Source organism: Barbus barbus (genome assembly GCF_936440315.1).
Source record: "Barbus barbus genome assembly, chromosome: 31".
NCBI lineage: Eukaryota > Metazoa > Chordata > Actinopteri > Cypriniformes > Cyprinidae > Barbus > Barbus barbus.
In genome coordinates, this window is record NC_136759.1 from 10790515 (window position 1) to 10806084 (window position 15570).

Below are 15570 nucleotides of genomic sequence, written 5' to 3' on the forward strand. Positions count from 1 at the left end.
AATGAGACATGAATGAGCGCATTTTCTCTAAGTGGATTCATTTTCATGTTCAGACAGAATGTGTTTACACCTTGCTCTTTATGAGAAACTTGTTTCTACATATGAGAATCTCCCGGAGCCACTTCAGGATCTCTGTACTGTTGATCATCTGATGTCCAATCAGCTTCTTGCAGTTCAGAAATAAGACCTGGGAGCTGAGAGGGGAGTAAGGAGAATATAGTCAGAATTTTTCTACTTGCCAACTTTACCTCAGCCAATCTCTTTATACCCACCTGATGTCCCAGAAGGTCTCAATGGGTGCGTCAGGGTTCCACAGCTCAATCGTTTCTGGCTGATGTAACACCAACAATGCCTGGGTGAGAATACAAGAATATGTAAGAGATACACAATCATAAGAATTCAAAGTAGCAGTGTTATAGTTTCATCCATATACTATTAAGTATGCATTTTTATGTGCTTTTGTCATTTTTATAAGGTTATGTTTTAATATTTATATTAAGCTTTAATATATTTTTTTATTTTGGTCGTAGCAATTTTAGCAGAATCTAATACTTAAATTTTATATTTTACAGTGCCTTTAAAAAGTCTTCATACCCCTTCATTTTTTCACTTTTTGTTATGTTGCAGCCTTATGTTAAACTGCTTTGAATGACTTTTTTTCCACATTAATCTACACTCCATAATGACAAAGCAAAAACAGAATCACCACAACTTCGTAAATTAATTAAAAATAAAAAAACTGAAATAAGTATTTTCCATAAGTCTTCATGCCCTTAACTCAGTACTTAGCTGAAGCATCTTTACAGCCTCAAGTTTTTTTGGGTATAATACGACAAGCTTTACACATTACACAGGTTGGATGGGGGCACATGGACATTTTCAGGTTTCTCCAGAAATATTTGATTGCATTCAAGCCCAGTCTGTGGCCGGACCATTCAAGGACATCCACAGAGTTGACTATAAGCCACTCTTGCTGTGTGCTTAGGGTCGTTGTCCTGTTGGAAAGTGAACCCTCTGCCCAGTCTGAGGTTCTGAATGCTCTGGACTAGGTTTTCATTAAGGCTATCTATATATTTTGATGCATTGAGCTTTTCTTCTACTCTGACGAGTCCGTCAGCCCCTGACTCTGAAAAACAGCCCGATAGCACGAGGCTGCTACCAGCACTCTTTACTTTTGGGATGGTACTCTGCAGGTGATGAGCAGAGCTGGTTTCCTTCAAACTGAATTGAGGTTCATCAAACCAGAGAATCTTGTTTCTCACAGTCTGAGGGTCCTTTAGGTGCTTTTTTGTAAATTGTTTTCATGTGTCTTCACTGAGGAGAGGATTGATTCTGGCCACACTGCCATAAAGCCCAGATTGGCGGAGTGTGGTGTTTGTCCTTCTGTAGGTTTCTCCCACCTCCACATATGATCGTGAAGCTCAACTAGAGTGACCATCAGCTTCTTGGTCACCAGTCTAGACAAGCCCCTTCTCTGTGAATTGTTCAGTTTGGCCAAGAGACAAGCTCTAAGAAGAGTTCTAGTTGTTCCGAACTTCTTCCATTAAGTGTAACAGAGACTACATGCTTCTGTGAACCTTCAATGCAGCAGAATTTTTTTTCTGAACTCTTCCCCAGATGTGTGGTTTGATGCAATTCTGTCTCTGAGCTATACAGGCAGTCTGTTTGACCTCAGGGCTTGGTTTTTGCTCTGATATGCATTTTCAGCTGTTAGACCTTTTATTAAGACGTGTACCTTTCCAAATCATACCCATTCAATTGAATTTGTCACAGATTAACTTCACTCGAAGTGCAGTAACATCTACAAGCAATGTGAATGCTCCTGAGCTAAATTCCAACTGTCCCAGGTAAGGGTATGATTACTTATGCAATGGAATCATTAAAAAAAAAATTTAAATAAATTAGCAAAGATGCTAAAACCCTGTTTTTTGCTTAGCCATTATGGTGTATGGAGTGTAGATTGATGTGGGGGGAAAAAAAAGTAATTTAAAGTAGTTTAACATAAGGCAGCAACATTACAAAATGTGAAAAAAAATTAAGGGGAATGAAGACTTTTTATAGGCACTGTATATCTTTATTTCAGTTAACAAAAACAACTTTTAAAGTATTAGTTTTTGGTTAACAATACCAAATAGGAGGTTCAAAGAAACCTCCAGTCTTACCTCCATGGCTTCCTGTGAAAGCTCAGCACTGTGATTGAGAGGAACCAGCTGGACCAGACCTTTGATGAGCTCAGCTGTGCTGTTCTGGATCTCTTGACCTGGTTTCCCTGGGTTCTGATGGTGAGAAAATTAAACTGGAGTCAAATTTGATCTTCTGCTAGGCTTAGATATTTAAACAGACCATTTTAGGCCAAATCACAGTTCATATCAAATCATGTTAAGGAAAGACTGTGAAAAAGAACCAGTCTTCTTCAGGCAAAAATGGGGAAAAGAAATGAATAAATCCACATGTAAATCCGAATCTGGATAATCCAGGATTTGAACCAATCAGAAAACAAACACTGTTGGATTAGAGCATTTTATGAGAATTAAAGGAGCAAGAGGTCAAAGGTGACATTGAAAAAAAAAAAAAAAAAAAAAAAAAAAAAAACCTTTTTCTAGTCTTAGCCTAATATGCAGAGACAAATCAAAACAAAAGGTAACTCATCATAATTTTGACAGAAGCTAAATCATATTTCCAGCCAAATACTCACGTGAAGCATTAGTTTGGGGTCAGCATGGATGAGTTTGACCAGGGCCAGCAGCAGAGAACGTGAGTCAAGGTCATTGGACCTCTCCTTGAACTTTAAACTTGTCGTCATTTTCTCTTTGAATGTCAGACTCTGCAAAAAAAAATAAAATAAAAAATAACATCAAAGATGAATGCTTTGCTATACATCATAAATCATGTGTAAATGATTGTGTGTCTTACTGATGTCATCCTCAGAGGAGGATGGGCACCGAGACTCTGAACCACTCGGCCCAATGTGTCTGCAAACATGGTGCGCAGTTCTCCTGAGTAGCAGTAGATGGCGTCAATCTTCGGCCACCAGTCTAGGTGTGACTAGCAAGAACATAAATGTGAAACGTTAATAAGCAATAAACTACAAAATTACTCCACTCCTATAACATCACAAAAGAGAGGCAGCGGTCACAAGATGCATTTTATCATGAACAATCATCAATACTCATGCAGAATGCTGACACGTTTGGAGATAATTTACTGGTGTATCGTTTATTTAAAGTTACATTTAATTTGCATAATATTAAAATTTTAAATAAAACAAATTACAATTATTGGCGTAATATTTCTAAATTATTTTTGCATTGTGTGAATGTCCATACAGAGATCATACTTACATTGGTGATAATTTTGTGCAGGGAGTTGACCAGGACGAAATGGAAGGTAGGAGGAGAAGTTGAGGCCAGGCATACCTAGAAAAGAAATGAAGTTATTCAACAACAACAAAAACTCTGTGTAGATATTAGAACATGTTGGTTATGGCAATGATTTTAAGTTTGTCCTGAAATGAATGTTGACTAGCTCAATACGCTGTGGTAGTAATAATTTTAAATCTCTTGTTAGTGATTGTTTATTAATTGCTATAACGTCCTTTGCAAAATGCTGGAAACTCTAAGATTCAACAACCGAGCTTACCTTAAAATGCTGGTTGTTGCGAGGATTGATGCGATAACATGACACAAAGCAGTCAATCATCAAATCCACATCGGCGCTCTGGCAGCCTGCACCCCTGGAGAATGGCTTAGTAGGGTTAAACAGAAGACCCTGGGAGAGAAGAGAGAGCAAAGTTGCAGACAGCTAGAAACACAGAAATAAATGTTCTTCAGTCCCTTCAGACATGCGCTGCTCTGTAATTTACTCAAAAAATGGTCCTCTTCACCTTAAGGTCCATGACGATGGACTGAACTAGGAGAAAGATGACAGAATTGTCCTCCCAGTTGATGTAGGTGCAGGCTTTGCAGAGTTTGACGCATGCAACGGCCGCACTCTCAGTCAACTGTCTGCTGCCGCTGTGCTGTCCCAGAGCCTTCCGTAGACTGTCTAAAAATGACTTCTGTTGAAGACAACAAAATAGATCGATTTGTCACCAAACCATCAATATGCACAAAATATATGGTTGACTGGTTCCAATGCTACATAAAATTCTGCATAAATGACTTTACATACAACAGGAGAAGTAAATAAAAGATGCAGGAATAGAAGTCCAATTCACTGTGACCTCTGACCTTGTTAGCTTTCTCCTCCCCCCCTACTTCTTTGGTGATGCTCTGAGTGATCTCTGGACAAAGGATGAGGAGGATGATCTGTAGTGGCCACACAGCAGCCTTTCTCTTTGCGCTCTCTGCAAAACTGTCCACCAAGTCGAACAGTTTTTCTGCACAGTCTGTATACATAGAAACACACAGTTTTATTGTTACACATCTAAACTTGGACTTCAAAAACCAGTCTAGTAAACACGTCAGTTTAGATATGAATTACTGTCTCACTCACCAGCCATGTCAGCCTGGGGTCTCTGATAGAGCATAGTGAACTCATCAGGGTAGTGTTCAACCCAGTTCCAGAAAGCCTGACACAAACATATCAAATAAATTTACTCCTATAACCGTTAATAAGATGAGAATTATTAAAGCTAGAAAAAAAAGTCTACTAATCTATAGTATTATTTAAAATGCACAGACCTTTTCCAAACTGCTGATTACTGCGAGCTGAGCCGGCTTTTTCAAAGATTTGAATTTAAGTACTGTTTCTAAAGGGAACATGCAGGAAGTTATCAAGTAATTCCACACCATATATTTAATCAATTAATTTATTATAAATTATTGAAACACTATGTATTTATTTTAGTGCTGTCAAACGATTAATTGCTTCCATAATAAAAGTTTTTGTTTACATAATACATGTGTGTGTACTGTATATATTTATTGTGTAGATATAAAGACACAAACCTACAGCATATATTTTGAAAATATTTACATGTATACATTTATATTCATATAAATTATCATATATAAATATATAAACCTAACATTGTTCTTAAATATATATACATGTATGTGTGTGTATTTATATATACATAATAAATATACATAGTACATACACATTATGTAAACAAAATGTTTTATTTTGGATGCGATTAATCGTGATTAATCAGTTGACAGCACTAATTTATTTGCATTCATTTGTGGTTTAATACTGTGCCATATTTTGATTCTGATTTTAACTATGCAGCTTTAGACTACCCATAAAATTCATCCTCAACAATAAACATTTTGAATATTGAGGCAATAAAATACCTATAAAATAGAGTATGCTTTACCTTGTAGGAGTCTCTTTAACTTGGAGCAGTCTACACTGATATACTGGATGAGCTCAATGTCATGGACATCCACTGTGTCCTCTGTACAAACTGTGAGCTCTTGCAACCTATGAGAAGACATTACATTAGAAGTTAATAATTTGCCTTTAACTGTTGAATTTGTAGACAACCAAGCAAAACTGCCCATCATTTATACAAATTACAAAACTTGTACAGTTGTCTTACAATGTTTAAAATAAGCTATTTTTATTAGTTATTATGGGGTAATTGGGGAGCTGATTCACACAATGAAAGAGGTCCTATAACAGAGCCCAGTGGAACCCCCAGTATGTTATAGAGATACCTGGTGGAGATACGACTGAAGACAGCATTGAAGTTGTTGCAGCTGAGAGAGAAGAGCACAGCAGAGGCAGAACTGCGCAGCTGAGCGGCGTGCTGCTGCCCCTCACGGTACGAGTGCAGGAAGTGACAGATTTCAGGCAGCAACTGTTTTACCAACATGGCCTCATCCAGCCTCAGGCAGTCCTTGGGTTGCTGATGATGCACACAAATACACAAAATAGAATACTCTTATTTATTTTTTTTACTGTGTGCTGTACCAAACTGTAAGTGTAAAGTTTAATAACATCTACTGAAAACCTGAATAAAACTACAGCGAGTAGAAAGCGCTTCAGGATCAGCAGCATGCAGGAAAGTTGGAAAAGAACAGAAATGAAATCCAATGACAGAGCACCAAACAAACACATTAGTGGATCAATGTACTGCACACATACTGGGTCAAGCTAAAAGCCCGAAATGTGTAACAAATGGTAGAGACTAGAGAGGGATTTTATACTACAAGCAAAAATTCATGACTGCCAAAACTAGTTAACGAATAAAGTGTTTAGTTGTCTTGAAGGCCTTCGAATTTCAGGGAGCAAATTAAATCCTGAACAACATGAAAGAAAACTGTACGTATACCTCTCCATCTCAATTACATAAAAGGAAATGACATAAAACAATTTTGCAAAAACAAAACAGGACAGTGAACAGCTGTGTAGCATCTGGGTAAGGGAAAGTTAATAATCTATACAGGAAAATCCAGACAATCTCAAGACGAGGAAACACCTGCAAATGTAATCTCCTGACAGGGCCAGTTCAGAGTCCTCTGTCTGGGAGTAAAAGCTAAAAATTTAATTGCTTTACCAGGGCTCTGTGTCTAAGACTTCAGGAGTCCATGAGCAATCAAAAAACATCTCTGTCTCTATAATGCCCCTATAAAGTCATTTCACGCTACAGTTCAAAAGTTTGAAGTTTAAAGTTTAAAAAGTTTAAAGAAAACTTTAATATTTTTAAATATTATTTTAAACAACCTTTCTATTTTTTAATATATTGAAAAATATATTTTAATATATTTTATTTTTGTGAAAGCAAAATGTAATTTTCAGCATCATTACTCCAGTCTTCAGTGTCACATGATTCTTCAGAAATCATTCTAATATGCTGATTTTCTGCTCAAGGAATATTAGAAACTGCGTAGAAACTGTACAAAATGTGATTTTTTTTTTAGGATTCTTTAATGATTAAAAACTTCAGTAGAACAACATTTACTTGAAATAGAAATCTTTTATCTAACATTATAAATGCTGTTAATGTGACTTTTGAATTTCTACTGTTCCCAAACCTTTGAAAGTTAGTGTACAGCTAGTTTCTATAATACCATGGCATGGTTAAAAACTTTATTCTGCTTGTTTGATAGTTGATTCAATTTATTTCTACAGCCTAGCATAGTAAAAGAAACCGACTAATATTGGTCAAGATCACATCAGAAAAAAAAAGATAAAAATAGTCCAAACCATTTACATTTTCTTCTAAAAATTACTTTACATATATTTTATTATAGGTTTTTATAGATATTTAATCTTTTAAGTTAGGGTGTCGATAGGCAATAATGAAACAATTGTGATTGTAAAGCAATTTTGCATTGCGTTCAGCAACAAAGGTGAAACCACAGCAAGGAACAAAGCTGTTAAAAGGCAGGACGCAAGACAGTCAAAACAAACAGCAGGTTGGACAAAGTTCACTGTGAGATAGGACAAGCTGCTCACCCCTGCCAGACACTTCTCCAGTGTGTCCAGGATAATCAGCTGGGAGAGGTAGAGGTTCTTCTCGGCAGCTTCGCCGAAGATCCGCTATGAACAAGAGACATACCGAAATGTGACTTTAGCAAGACTAGAAGACACGTCTCTCAACTGATTGCAATAGAGCTTGACATGATCATGCTAACAGTGTAACACTCTTAAGCATAAAAACACAACAAGCAACACAAGCTTATTTTCAGAATTGAATTAAATAAACATTTATCTGCAATCTTGGATTTATCTGTGCAATGCCAAGGCAGTTCACTCAAAACAGAGTTATGAATTTCAAAATTCAATTATCAAGAGGGGGAAACTTGAATGCTATAGACATGGACTTACCATGTTGTTCACATTTTTGAGTATGTTGGTCAGACCGTTGATGACGAGGGCAAATTTGTACTTGGAGATGTTGATCAAACATTCTTTATTGTGCTCTGTACTCACTTTGGTGTGGGTGCTCTGCTGTCCTGTTTTAATTGGGAGCTGCGAGTTAGAGACAGACAGAGAAAGAGAGGGATAGAGAGAAACAGAGCAATTGAAACCACCATACTCTGCAAAGGATGCAATGAAACCTTTCTAGAGAGCAGGCCACTAAAATTATGATAAACATTACCGTGATGTTTGGGGATAATTATTATTATTATTATTTTTTTTAATCAGATGTCAAAATAGTAATAAAGTAATATTGTGTAACTTTTCTCTGTATTTTACGCTTTAAATCACCTATTATTTTTTACAATTATTTTACATGATCCTTCAGAAATCATTAGAATATGCTGATTTGCTGCTTAAGAAACATTCCTTTGTATATATCGTTTAAAACAGTGGCGCTATTTAGTACTTTTGTGAAAACCATACATTTTTTTTGCTCCTGGATACTTTGAATAGAGAGTTTAAATGAACAGCATTTATTTGAAATACAAATCTTTAGTGACATTATAAATGTCTTTACTGTCACTACTTTCGATCAAAGCTTAATGTGTCCTTGCTAAATAAAGGCATTCATTTCATTGAAATGCATCTTACCGACCCCAAACTTTTGGATGGTAGTGTTTTTGTTTGTTTTTTTACTTGACCAGTTTGTTTTCAAATATACTTTCAATTAATTTCAAGTAAATAATAATCAAAGAAAAGTAAAAATTATAGTGTAAGCAAACTATAAACATTAAAAAGTAACCCAAAGCACAAAAATAACCATTATATTTAGTCGTATCAAAGTAAGTTAAGATAGAGAACTCTTGGGTCTGGTTAACAGGTGTGAACGCTGGGTTCCTGCGGCCTGGCTTTCAAAGCCTGTGTTATGGCTTTATTGAGAGCATTGGGTGGAGAACAGCTTGCAACATGTGGGATACACAGACTGCAGAGCGAGAGGTCGAACAGTCTTAAATTTGACACACCCACCCCTGAGAGAACATCCAAGCACTTAATGCACCAACCCACCCATCCTGGGTCTAAACGCTCAAACTTTAGTTGTTAAAGCAAAGCGCCTCCAGCTCTCCAGACTTCCTCCCTGTGCTGCACACCTGTGGGCCAGCACATCTGCTCTTGTTCTCTCCAACTCACACAAGCAGTTAAAGTCTGTGCAGCGGGAGTGTTGAAAGCAAACATGGCCTGGCCATCTTAATGAAGCGTATGTGGAGTGAGGGGGTGGAGGCCTCTCCCCCTCTAAGCGTTCCCTGATGAGGAATTGGTCTTCACTGTTTCCGAGTACTATGGCTCCTCTCTGGATCAAAAGAACTTTGACTTCAAGACGTTATACAGCTTGCGAACAAACTTCTCAAATATATTGAGCTGTGGTGCTTATTTGCCAAAATAATTTTAAGTCAGACTTGTAACATATCCCAATCCTATCCTCCCCACTTCTCGCCATCATTTCCAATCTCTCCTGCACTTTCAATTCAATTAAGAGATAAGAAAAAAAGCAAACAAAAGTTTGAAATTCATTTTAATTTAAAAAAGTTATTTTTTACATTTTTACATTTGTAATTACATTTTCAATTATTTTCAACACTGATACTAAGAAAACAGCATATTATTAGAACGATTTCTGAAGGATCACATGACACTGAAGACTGAAGAAAATTCAGCTTTGCCATCACAGAAATAACTTGCATATTAAAATAGTTATTTTAAATTGTGTAAACATTCTAGTAAAATTAGAACAATTTTAGCTTTTTGACATTTATACAAATATATATTTTACCTTATATAAAGATAAAGATTTTTTTTTTGGATGAATTATTCTTTCGAAATTGCACACAATATTACATTTTGACTGTATTATCGAGTAAATAAATGCAGCCTTGGTGAGCATAAGAGATTTTTTTTGATGAAGCAACTGAAATAATTCATTCAAATGTTTTTTTTTTACTGATTTAGTTCAAACGGAACAAAGTCTGATAATATTAAATTACTAGAATAACCAATATATTCACAATTTTGTCTAAATTTTAAAACAACAAAAACGCTGCAAATACACAGTGATTATACTGAATAAAATCTTGCAATGTCCACGAACAGACCACCAAAGATGCCAACTTAAGAACTAGCTGGGAATAGTGTTTTTCCTTGTGCCGTACACTTAATATCACTCAAAAAATGTGTCAAATTAGCCTAAGAAAGATTAAACCTTATTTTTTAATCTGATATTTCAACAAATCTTAGCTCATAATCTGCTTTGGCTAAGTAGACCTATATTTGTGGTGCAAGGCTGAAGTGTCCTGACAATTGCACTGGCCAGTGCGTCGGCATGTCAGAAAGACTCTGAGAAACCCTGAGGTTCCCTCCTTCTTTCTGGCCAACTACTGTGTGGCCCTAAGAGAAAAGCGCGTGGCTGGAAATGAGAGTCTCAAGACCGGAGAAGAACTGGCGCACACACTGTCTGTACACTCGTAAAACACACGCACTCTCACAGAACACATAGCCCAGCCCTGCTGATATCCATTTTAATGCAGGATGCCGATGGACAGTGAGTACTTTGTTTCCCAGGAATGGTTTAAAATTCCAGAAAGGTCAAGGACCAATTGCTTCCCTTATGTGCACTTTGGCAGAACCGGCCATACTCATGCAATGGATGGTAAATTAACACGAAAACAAACACAATTGAAAAAATTATCATGTAAATCAACTTTATTTAAGATTACGGTTTAATAAAATTTTCATGGGCCACCATTCAAGAAAAATATGACTTAAGTTTCCACCCGTCACATCAGTTGGAAGGGTCTTTCCAAAAAAAATATCACTTAGCCTTTTTCCTGGATATTGCTATAATACGATCAAACCTAATGCTAAAAGGGTAGTTCCCCTAAATATTCTCATCATTTATCAACCTCATGTTGTTCTAAACCTGTATGACTTACTTTCTTCTGTAGAAAACAAAAGAAAACATTCTGAAATGCACTGGAATCCAAACAACGTTGGGCCCCATTGACTTTCAAGTCTTACAAGTTTGGGATGACATGGAATTGAGTAAATTATGACAGAATTTAGATTTTTTTTTGCTATCCTTTTAAGATTCTCACGACAAACATAACTGCTTGTAAACTACCCAACAACACCAAAAGTTCATCTTAAGTTCAAAGATCATCCAAATAAAAACTAGCGTAATCGTCGTACATGCAAACGCTCTTTAAAATATCTTAAGCCGACATCTAAACACAATGTATCATCAACCTCTCATTCCTGACTCAGACCTCTCCCCAGAGAGAGGACAGATTAGTTTTCCATGACCATGCAATGGCATCTGTGAGGTCATTGTTTCAAGGTGCTCTCTGCATTCATACAGCTGCTGACAAGGCAATAACCACCACTGAGAACTTGCAAGCAAGAAAAGCCACACATCACCAGCGATCAGCTCAAACAATCGATCCAAGTGTTTTCCGGTTGTTTCCATTCAGGAATTCTGCAACTTATGATCTGCTTGTAATTGCAATTGTGGTGAGCAGCTGTCATTCAAGTCATGAGAACATACAGAGCAATACAAGTGCTTTCACCAAACATGTGCCTTAAGCACTCTAATCTAAAAAGCACTAAACCGGCTTAGCGGTAAACCAGCCTAAACTCCTTTTTACACTTTCATTAAACTGTTATGAGCCCCTAATCTGCAGCGCAAGAAGCCAAACCCTTAGAAAAGCCTCTAAACTTTAGTCTGACAAGTACACCTTGGTATACTTTTTAAAACAGCACTTATTAGAGAACTAATCTACTTTACAAGAATAGATTTAAGTGCTAACTTAATGTAATGTTTTCAGACACTTAACTGCACATTATTTGCAATCAAATGAAAATGTATTATACTTTAAATATATATTAAATGCCATTAGTTAAACTTAAGAGTGCTTTCAAGAAGAACTTATTTAGATTTTTATATGTAATTTCAAAATTACTTATTTTGTCTTTGAAATATGGTTGAAGTGTACTGGCTACCTAAATTTCAATGGAATCTCAACTGAAACGTTTATGTCATGTGTTTAAATATATTTGTAATTACGCTGTTTTAATGATGTAGTTGCGATTTGGTAAGTTTAAAATAGATTCACTTTAAATGTAATACTTAATAACAAACTAGAATTATCGACAAAATCTAGTACTTTACATGTATTTTAGTATGTCAGTCAAGACAAAAATCTAAGTGTACGCCCTTTAACCACAACTAAAGATTACCAAAACAATTTCAAACCTTTAATTTGACATTATTTCAAAGTGCACTTTTTAAAAGTGTACACAAGTGTGTTAAGAACCATCAGGATTCCATGAAAATGTTCCACATCGTTAATATTGTATGACATATAGTTGTTTTTTTACATACTTTTAAAACTTGGAAGTACACATTAAATAAAACTAGGCACACTTCTTTTTCACAAGGGCAGGGACAAAACACAATTTCTTTGGCTATGAGAGCAGGGTCCGAGGGATGCATGGACATTAAAACACTAAAAAGGCTCATAAATGCCCAGCTATTTAGTATGGCTTATTATTAATAGTGCAGGTAGTATGTTTTTGTTTACATTTAGCTCTCTATAATTTGTTCCAATAGTAAATTCAAATATCAGAGTACTGATATGACCATGATAGTGTGCATCATTATAATTGCATCCTTCGAAACTGCTATTAATTTCTTCAGGTGTCACACTTTTTGATCTGCGAACAAAAACGGAATGTACCCTTAAGGCTCTAACAAACAGTATCTACAGAAAATCGTACGAAATTCATTACAAAATGACTTATGACAGGCGCCTGTCAGAAACCTGTGCTGTCATTCCCTCTTCAGGCTCAAAAGATGCGTTATTTTGAACTCAAACCCGTCAGAAAACTTCTATAAACACAGAGCATTGATAAACTGACATGGTTATTAAACATGGTTGCATGCACAGGACTGTAGGTGCCTGTAAAGCTGTTCCAGCTATGCAATTTCATCTCTCTGTATGTCAACAAGCACGGAGGGAGTGATTCCTTTTGTTTATATTTAGCCAGTGCGCGCGAGCGACTCAGCTGAACATTCATCAACTCAATCACGACCCCCAATATTTGGCTTTTGCTGCCAAATATAACACATCAGGCCTGAATCAAGACAAGCACGTATTGTATTTGGCCAATGCAAAGCCCAAAACCACCAACCTCGCAACTTCCACATAAACAACGCGTATGCGTGCATTTGTATCGTTTGCATGCTCGCTTTTTTTGGCCTTGAAATGTCAAACCTCCCCACCGATGTTTTCTTTACCTGTTCGTCGAATCGATTAATGATGGCCTGGACCCATTCCACGGGCTTGTGCGCCGCCATGCTCAGGCGGATGCGCGCGCCGCTATGTCTCCTATCAATCACTTTTGCGATCCCGATTCCTGCTCTCGATTCGTGCCGGGTGCGCCAAATACCCCCTAAACCGCTCCGCTAAATAAGCAAGGAGGACAACGGAGGAGGAGGTGGAGGGAGGAGGGGGGTTTGGTTTAGTTTTTCACTTCAAGCATACTCCACCACGCCGCCATGACACACCACCGGAAGTTTGAATCCTCCTCTCTCGCTCTGGCTTCAGTCTGGATGCTGCGCATGCGCAGAAATGCTATTGAAGAACGAGGAATATCTATCTATCTATCTATCTATCTGAGTTTGGTGTTTCTGGTCAAATTAATTACTTTTCTATGCACTGATTAAAAATGTTTTTAGATCTTAAAATGTTCCATTACGTATGCTACTCAGTAAATTAAAATACTACTGTGGTTTGTTCATTATTCAAACATAACAGAGCAGAGGTCATTCTGATTAAAATGTGCAACTAGGCTGTATAAATCCTATTAAAGTATACTTATTCGAACCATAAAATCATCTTAGAGAAATGTTGACATTTAAGCATGAAATATTTAATGCAAATAGGCTAAATACAAAAAAAATGACAAACCATTTTTAACTGTTAAACTAAATTAGTTTGTTTAATTGTGTAAATGGAAGTCAGAAATAATTATCTTAAATAGTGAAACTTTATTGTGCTTTAGTATAGCAGTAATATTGGACGGATTAATGTTATGGAAGGCTTTAATGAGAAAGAAAAACAGACCTCTACTGCCACCTTGAGATCAATCTAAACACAACGTCAACAGAAAGCAGTATTAGTTACCCTACTTATAGTCACTAGAGGGCTTATGTGTTATCATAGCCTTTTGAAATATCCAGACTTTTGAACAAAAAGCTATATTTATTTTAAGACTCATGCCCCACCAACTAAGTAAAAATGAAGTAAAAAAAAAAAGATCTGCTGAGAGAAATAACCCAGAATTTCTAAATGTGTTGTTTTTTCCCCTTCAGAGCACATGAACAATATACACTATGAAAATGCCAGGTGCAAAAGCTTGGAGACAGCATATATAGAAATTAAAACTTTTATTTAGCACACAAGTGATGATAAAGACATGCATCATGTTACAAACGATGCTGTTCTTCTGAACTTTCTATTCATCAAAAAAATAAAAAAATCTTCTTAGCTCTTTTCAACATAATAAATGTTGTTTTAGCAGCAAATCACAATATTAGCATGATTTCTGAAGGATCATGTGACTGGAGTAATGATGCTAAAAAGACAGCTTTGATTGTTCCTAATAAAATGCACTCACAAGTGAATCTCAAGTTATTTTGTGTGATAGATAAATATATTCTTAATAAACTACAAAAAATAATAATTTATTTTGTCCTCATATTCTTTCTTGTAACTCTTCCTCTCAGTCACATACTTGACTAAATGGCTCATTATGAAGCTCATTATGCAGGCCTGTCTTCTCAGGTGTGAATGTGAAGGTTGACGCCTTCTCGCCTAGACCATTTTTACTCAAAAAAAAAAAATCAATATATTGTTTTTTGTGAGCAAATAAACAAGATGATTTTCACATTATTTTGAAGCAAAAATTCTAGGCTACAAGATCCAGTTATCAGAAGTCTTGTGAACAAATGTTCTGTATGTTTTTTTATGCCCTTATTTCAGTGACTTCAAAATGTTAGTTTTTCACTAACCACGCATAAACGTTGTTTTCTCAAAAACAAAATCAAGTACATAAGTGTAACAAAATGCCCAACACGAAGGTAGGTGCAAAAGAGGAGATGTTTATTTTTACAGGATGAGTGGGAACTGTGAATGGTGAGGTGAGTCGTGAACTTGAGATATCTTGCAGGTGATGATTCGTGCTTCTAAAGTGTCTTTCGTGTCTTCAGGTGCTGGACGAGGCGGTGATGTGGAACACAGGAGAGCGGGGTTATCCAAAGGCACACAGGACGGTCTGGAGACGGGGAAGACAACGAGGAAGAGAACAGGAGGTAAGTTTCGACAGGTAAGGAATGCAGAGGTAATACTCAACGGCTGGAGATTATCGGGGGAGAGTCCGCGTTGCTGGAACGAGATCGGACACTGGGTGAATGGAGGTGAGTGCTTTTATGTGGTTGGACTGATGCTGGTGGTGATGAGGTGCAGGTGCAGGTGAAAGTGATTGTGATGACGCTGGAGACAGGCCATTCTGTGACATTACCTCCCCCTCCCGGAAGGCGCGTCCCGCGCCGTAACCATCCAACCGGGGAGAGGGGGGTGGGCGCCCTGGATGTCGGTGGAGGACAGGGACACTGGGCTGGCATCCAGGGCGGATCAGGAGACT

At 36.9% G+C, this 15570-nt stretch overlaps 1 protein-coding gene across 4 annotated transcripts in view; it reads right to left on the minus strand.

The window, feature by feature from the left end:
- nf1a (neurofibromin 1a) overlaps positions 1-13479 on the minus strand; it is a 68382-nt gene extending 54903 nt beyond the window's left edge. For 3 of the 4 annotated variants that reach the window (XR_013782537.1, XM_079388288.1, XM_079388287.1), the window contains exons 1-16: positions 13163-13479; positions 7780-7923; positions 7408-7491; positions 5664-5854; positions 5321-5427; positions 4683-4750; positions 4495-4570; positions 4230-4387; positions 3884-4057; positions 3640-3768; positions 3342-3416; positions 2914-3045; positions 2696-2824; positions 2163-2276; positions 273-352; positions 71-194 (exon numbers count right to left, since the gene is read on the minus strand). Coding sequence is in view for 3 of the 4 variants with exons in the window: in XM_079388288.1 (XP_079244414.1) it covers positions 71-194; positions 273-352; positions 2163-2276; positions 2696-2824; positions 2914-3045; positions 3342-3416; positions 3640-3768; positions 3884-4057; positions 4230-4387; positions 4495-4570; positions 4683-4750; positions 5321-5427; positions 5664-5854; positions 7408-7491; positions 7780-7923; positions 13163-13222 (1845 nt within the window). In the remaining variant the exon portion in view is untranslated. The remainder of the gene's footprint in view (positions 1-70; positions 195-272; positions 353-2162; positions 2277-2695; positions 2825-2913; positions 3046-3341; positions 3417-3639; positions 3769-3883; positions 4058-4229; positions 4388-4494; positions 4571-4682; positions 4751-5320; positions 5428-5663; positions 5855-7407; positions 7492-7779; positions 7924-13162) is intronic. The other variant, XM_079388289.1, reaches the window with a different exon arrangement.
- Positions 13480-15570: the final 2091 nt, after the last annotated feature.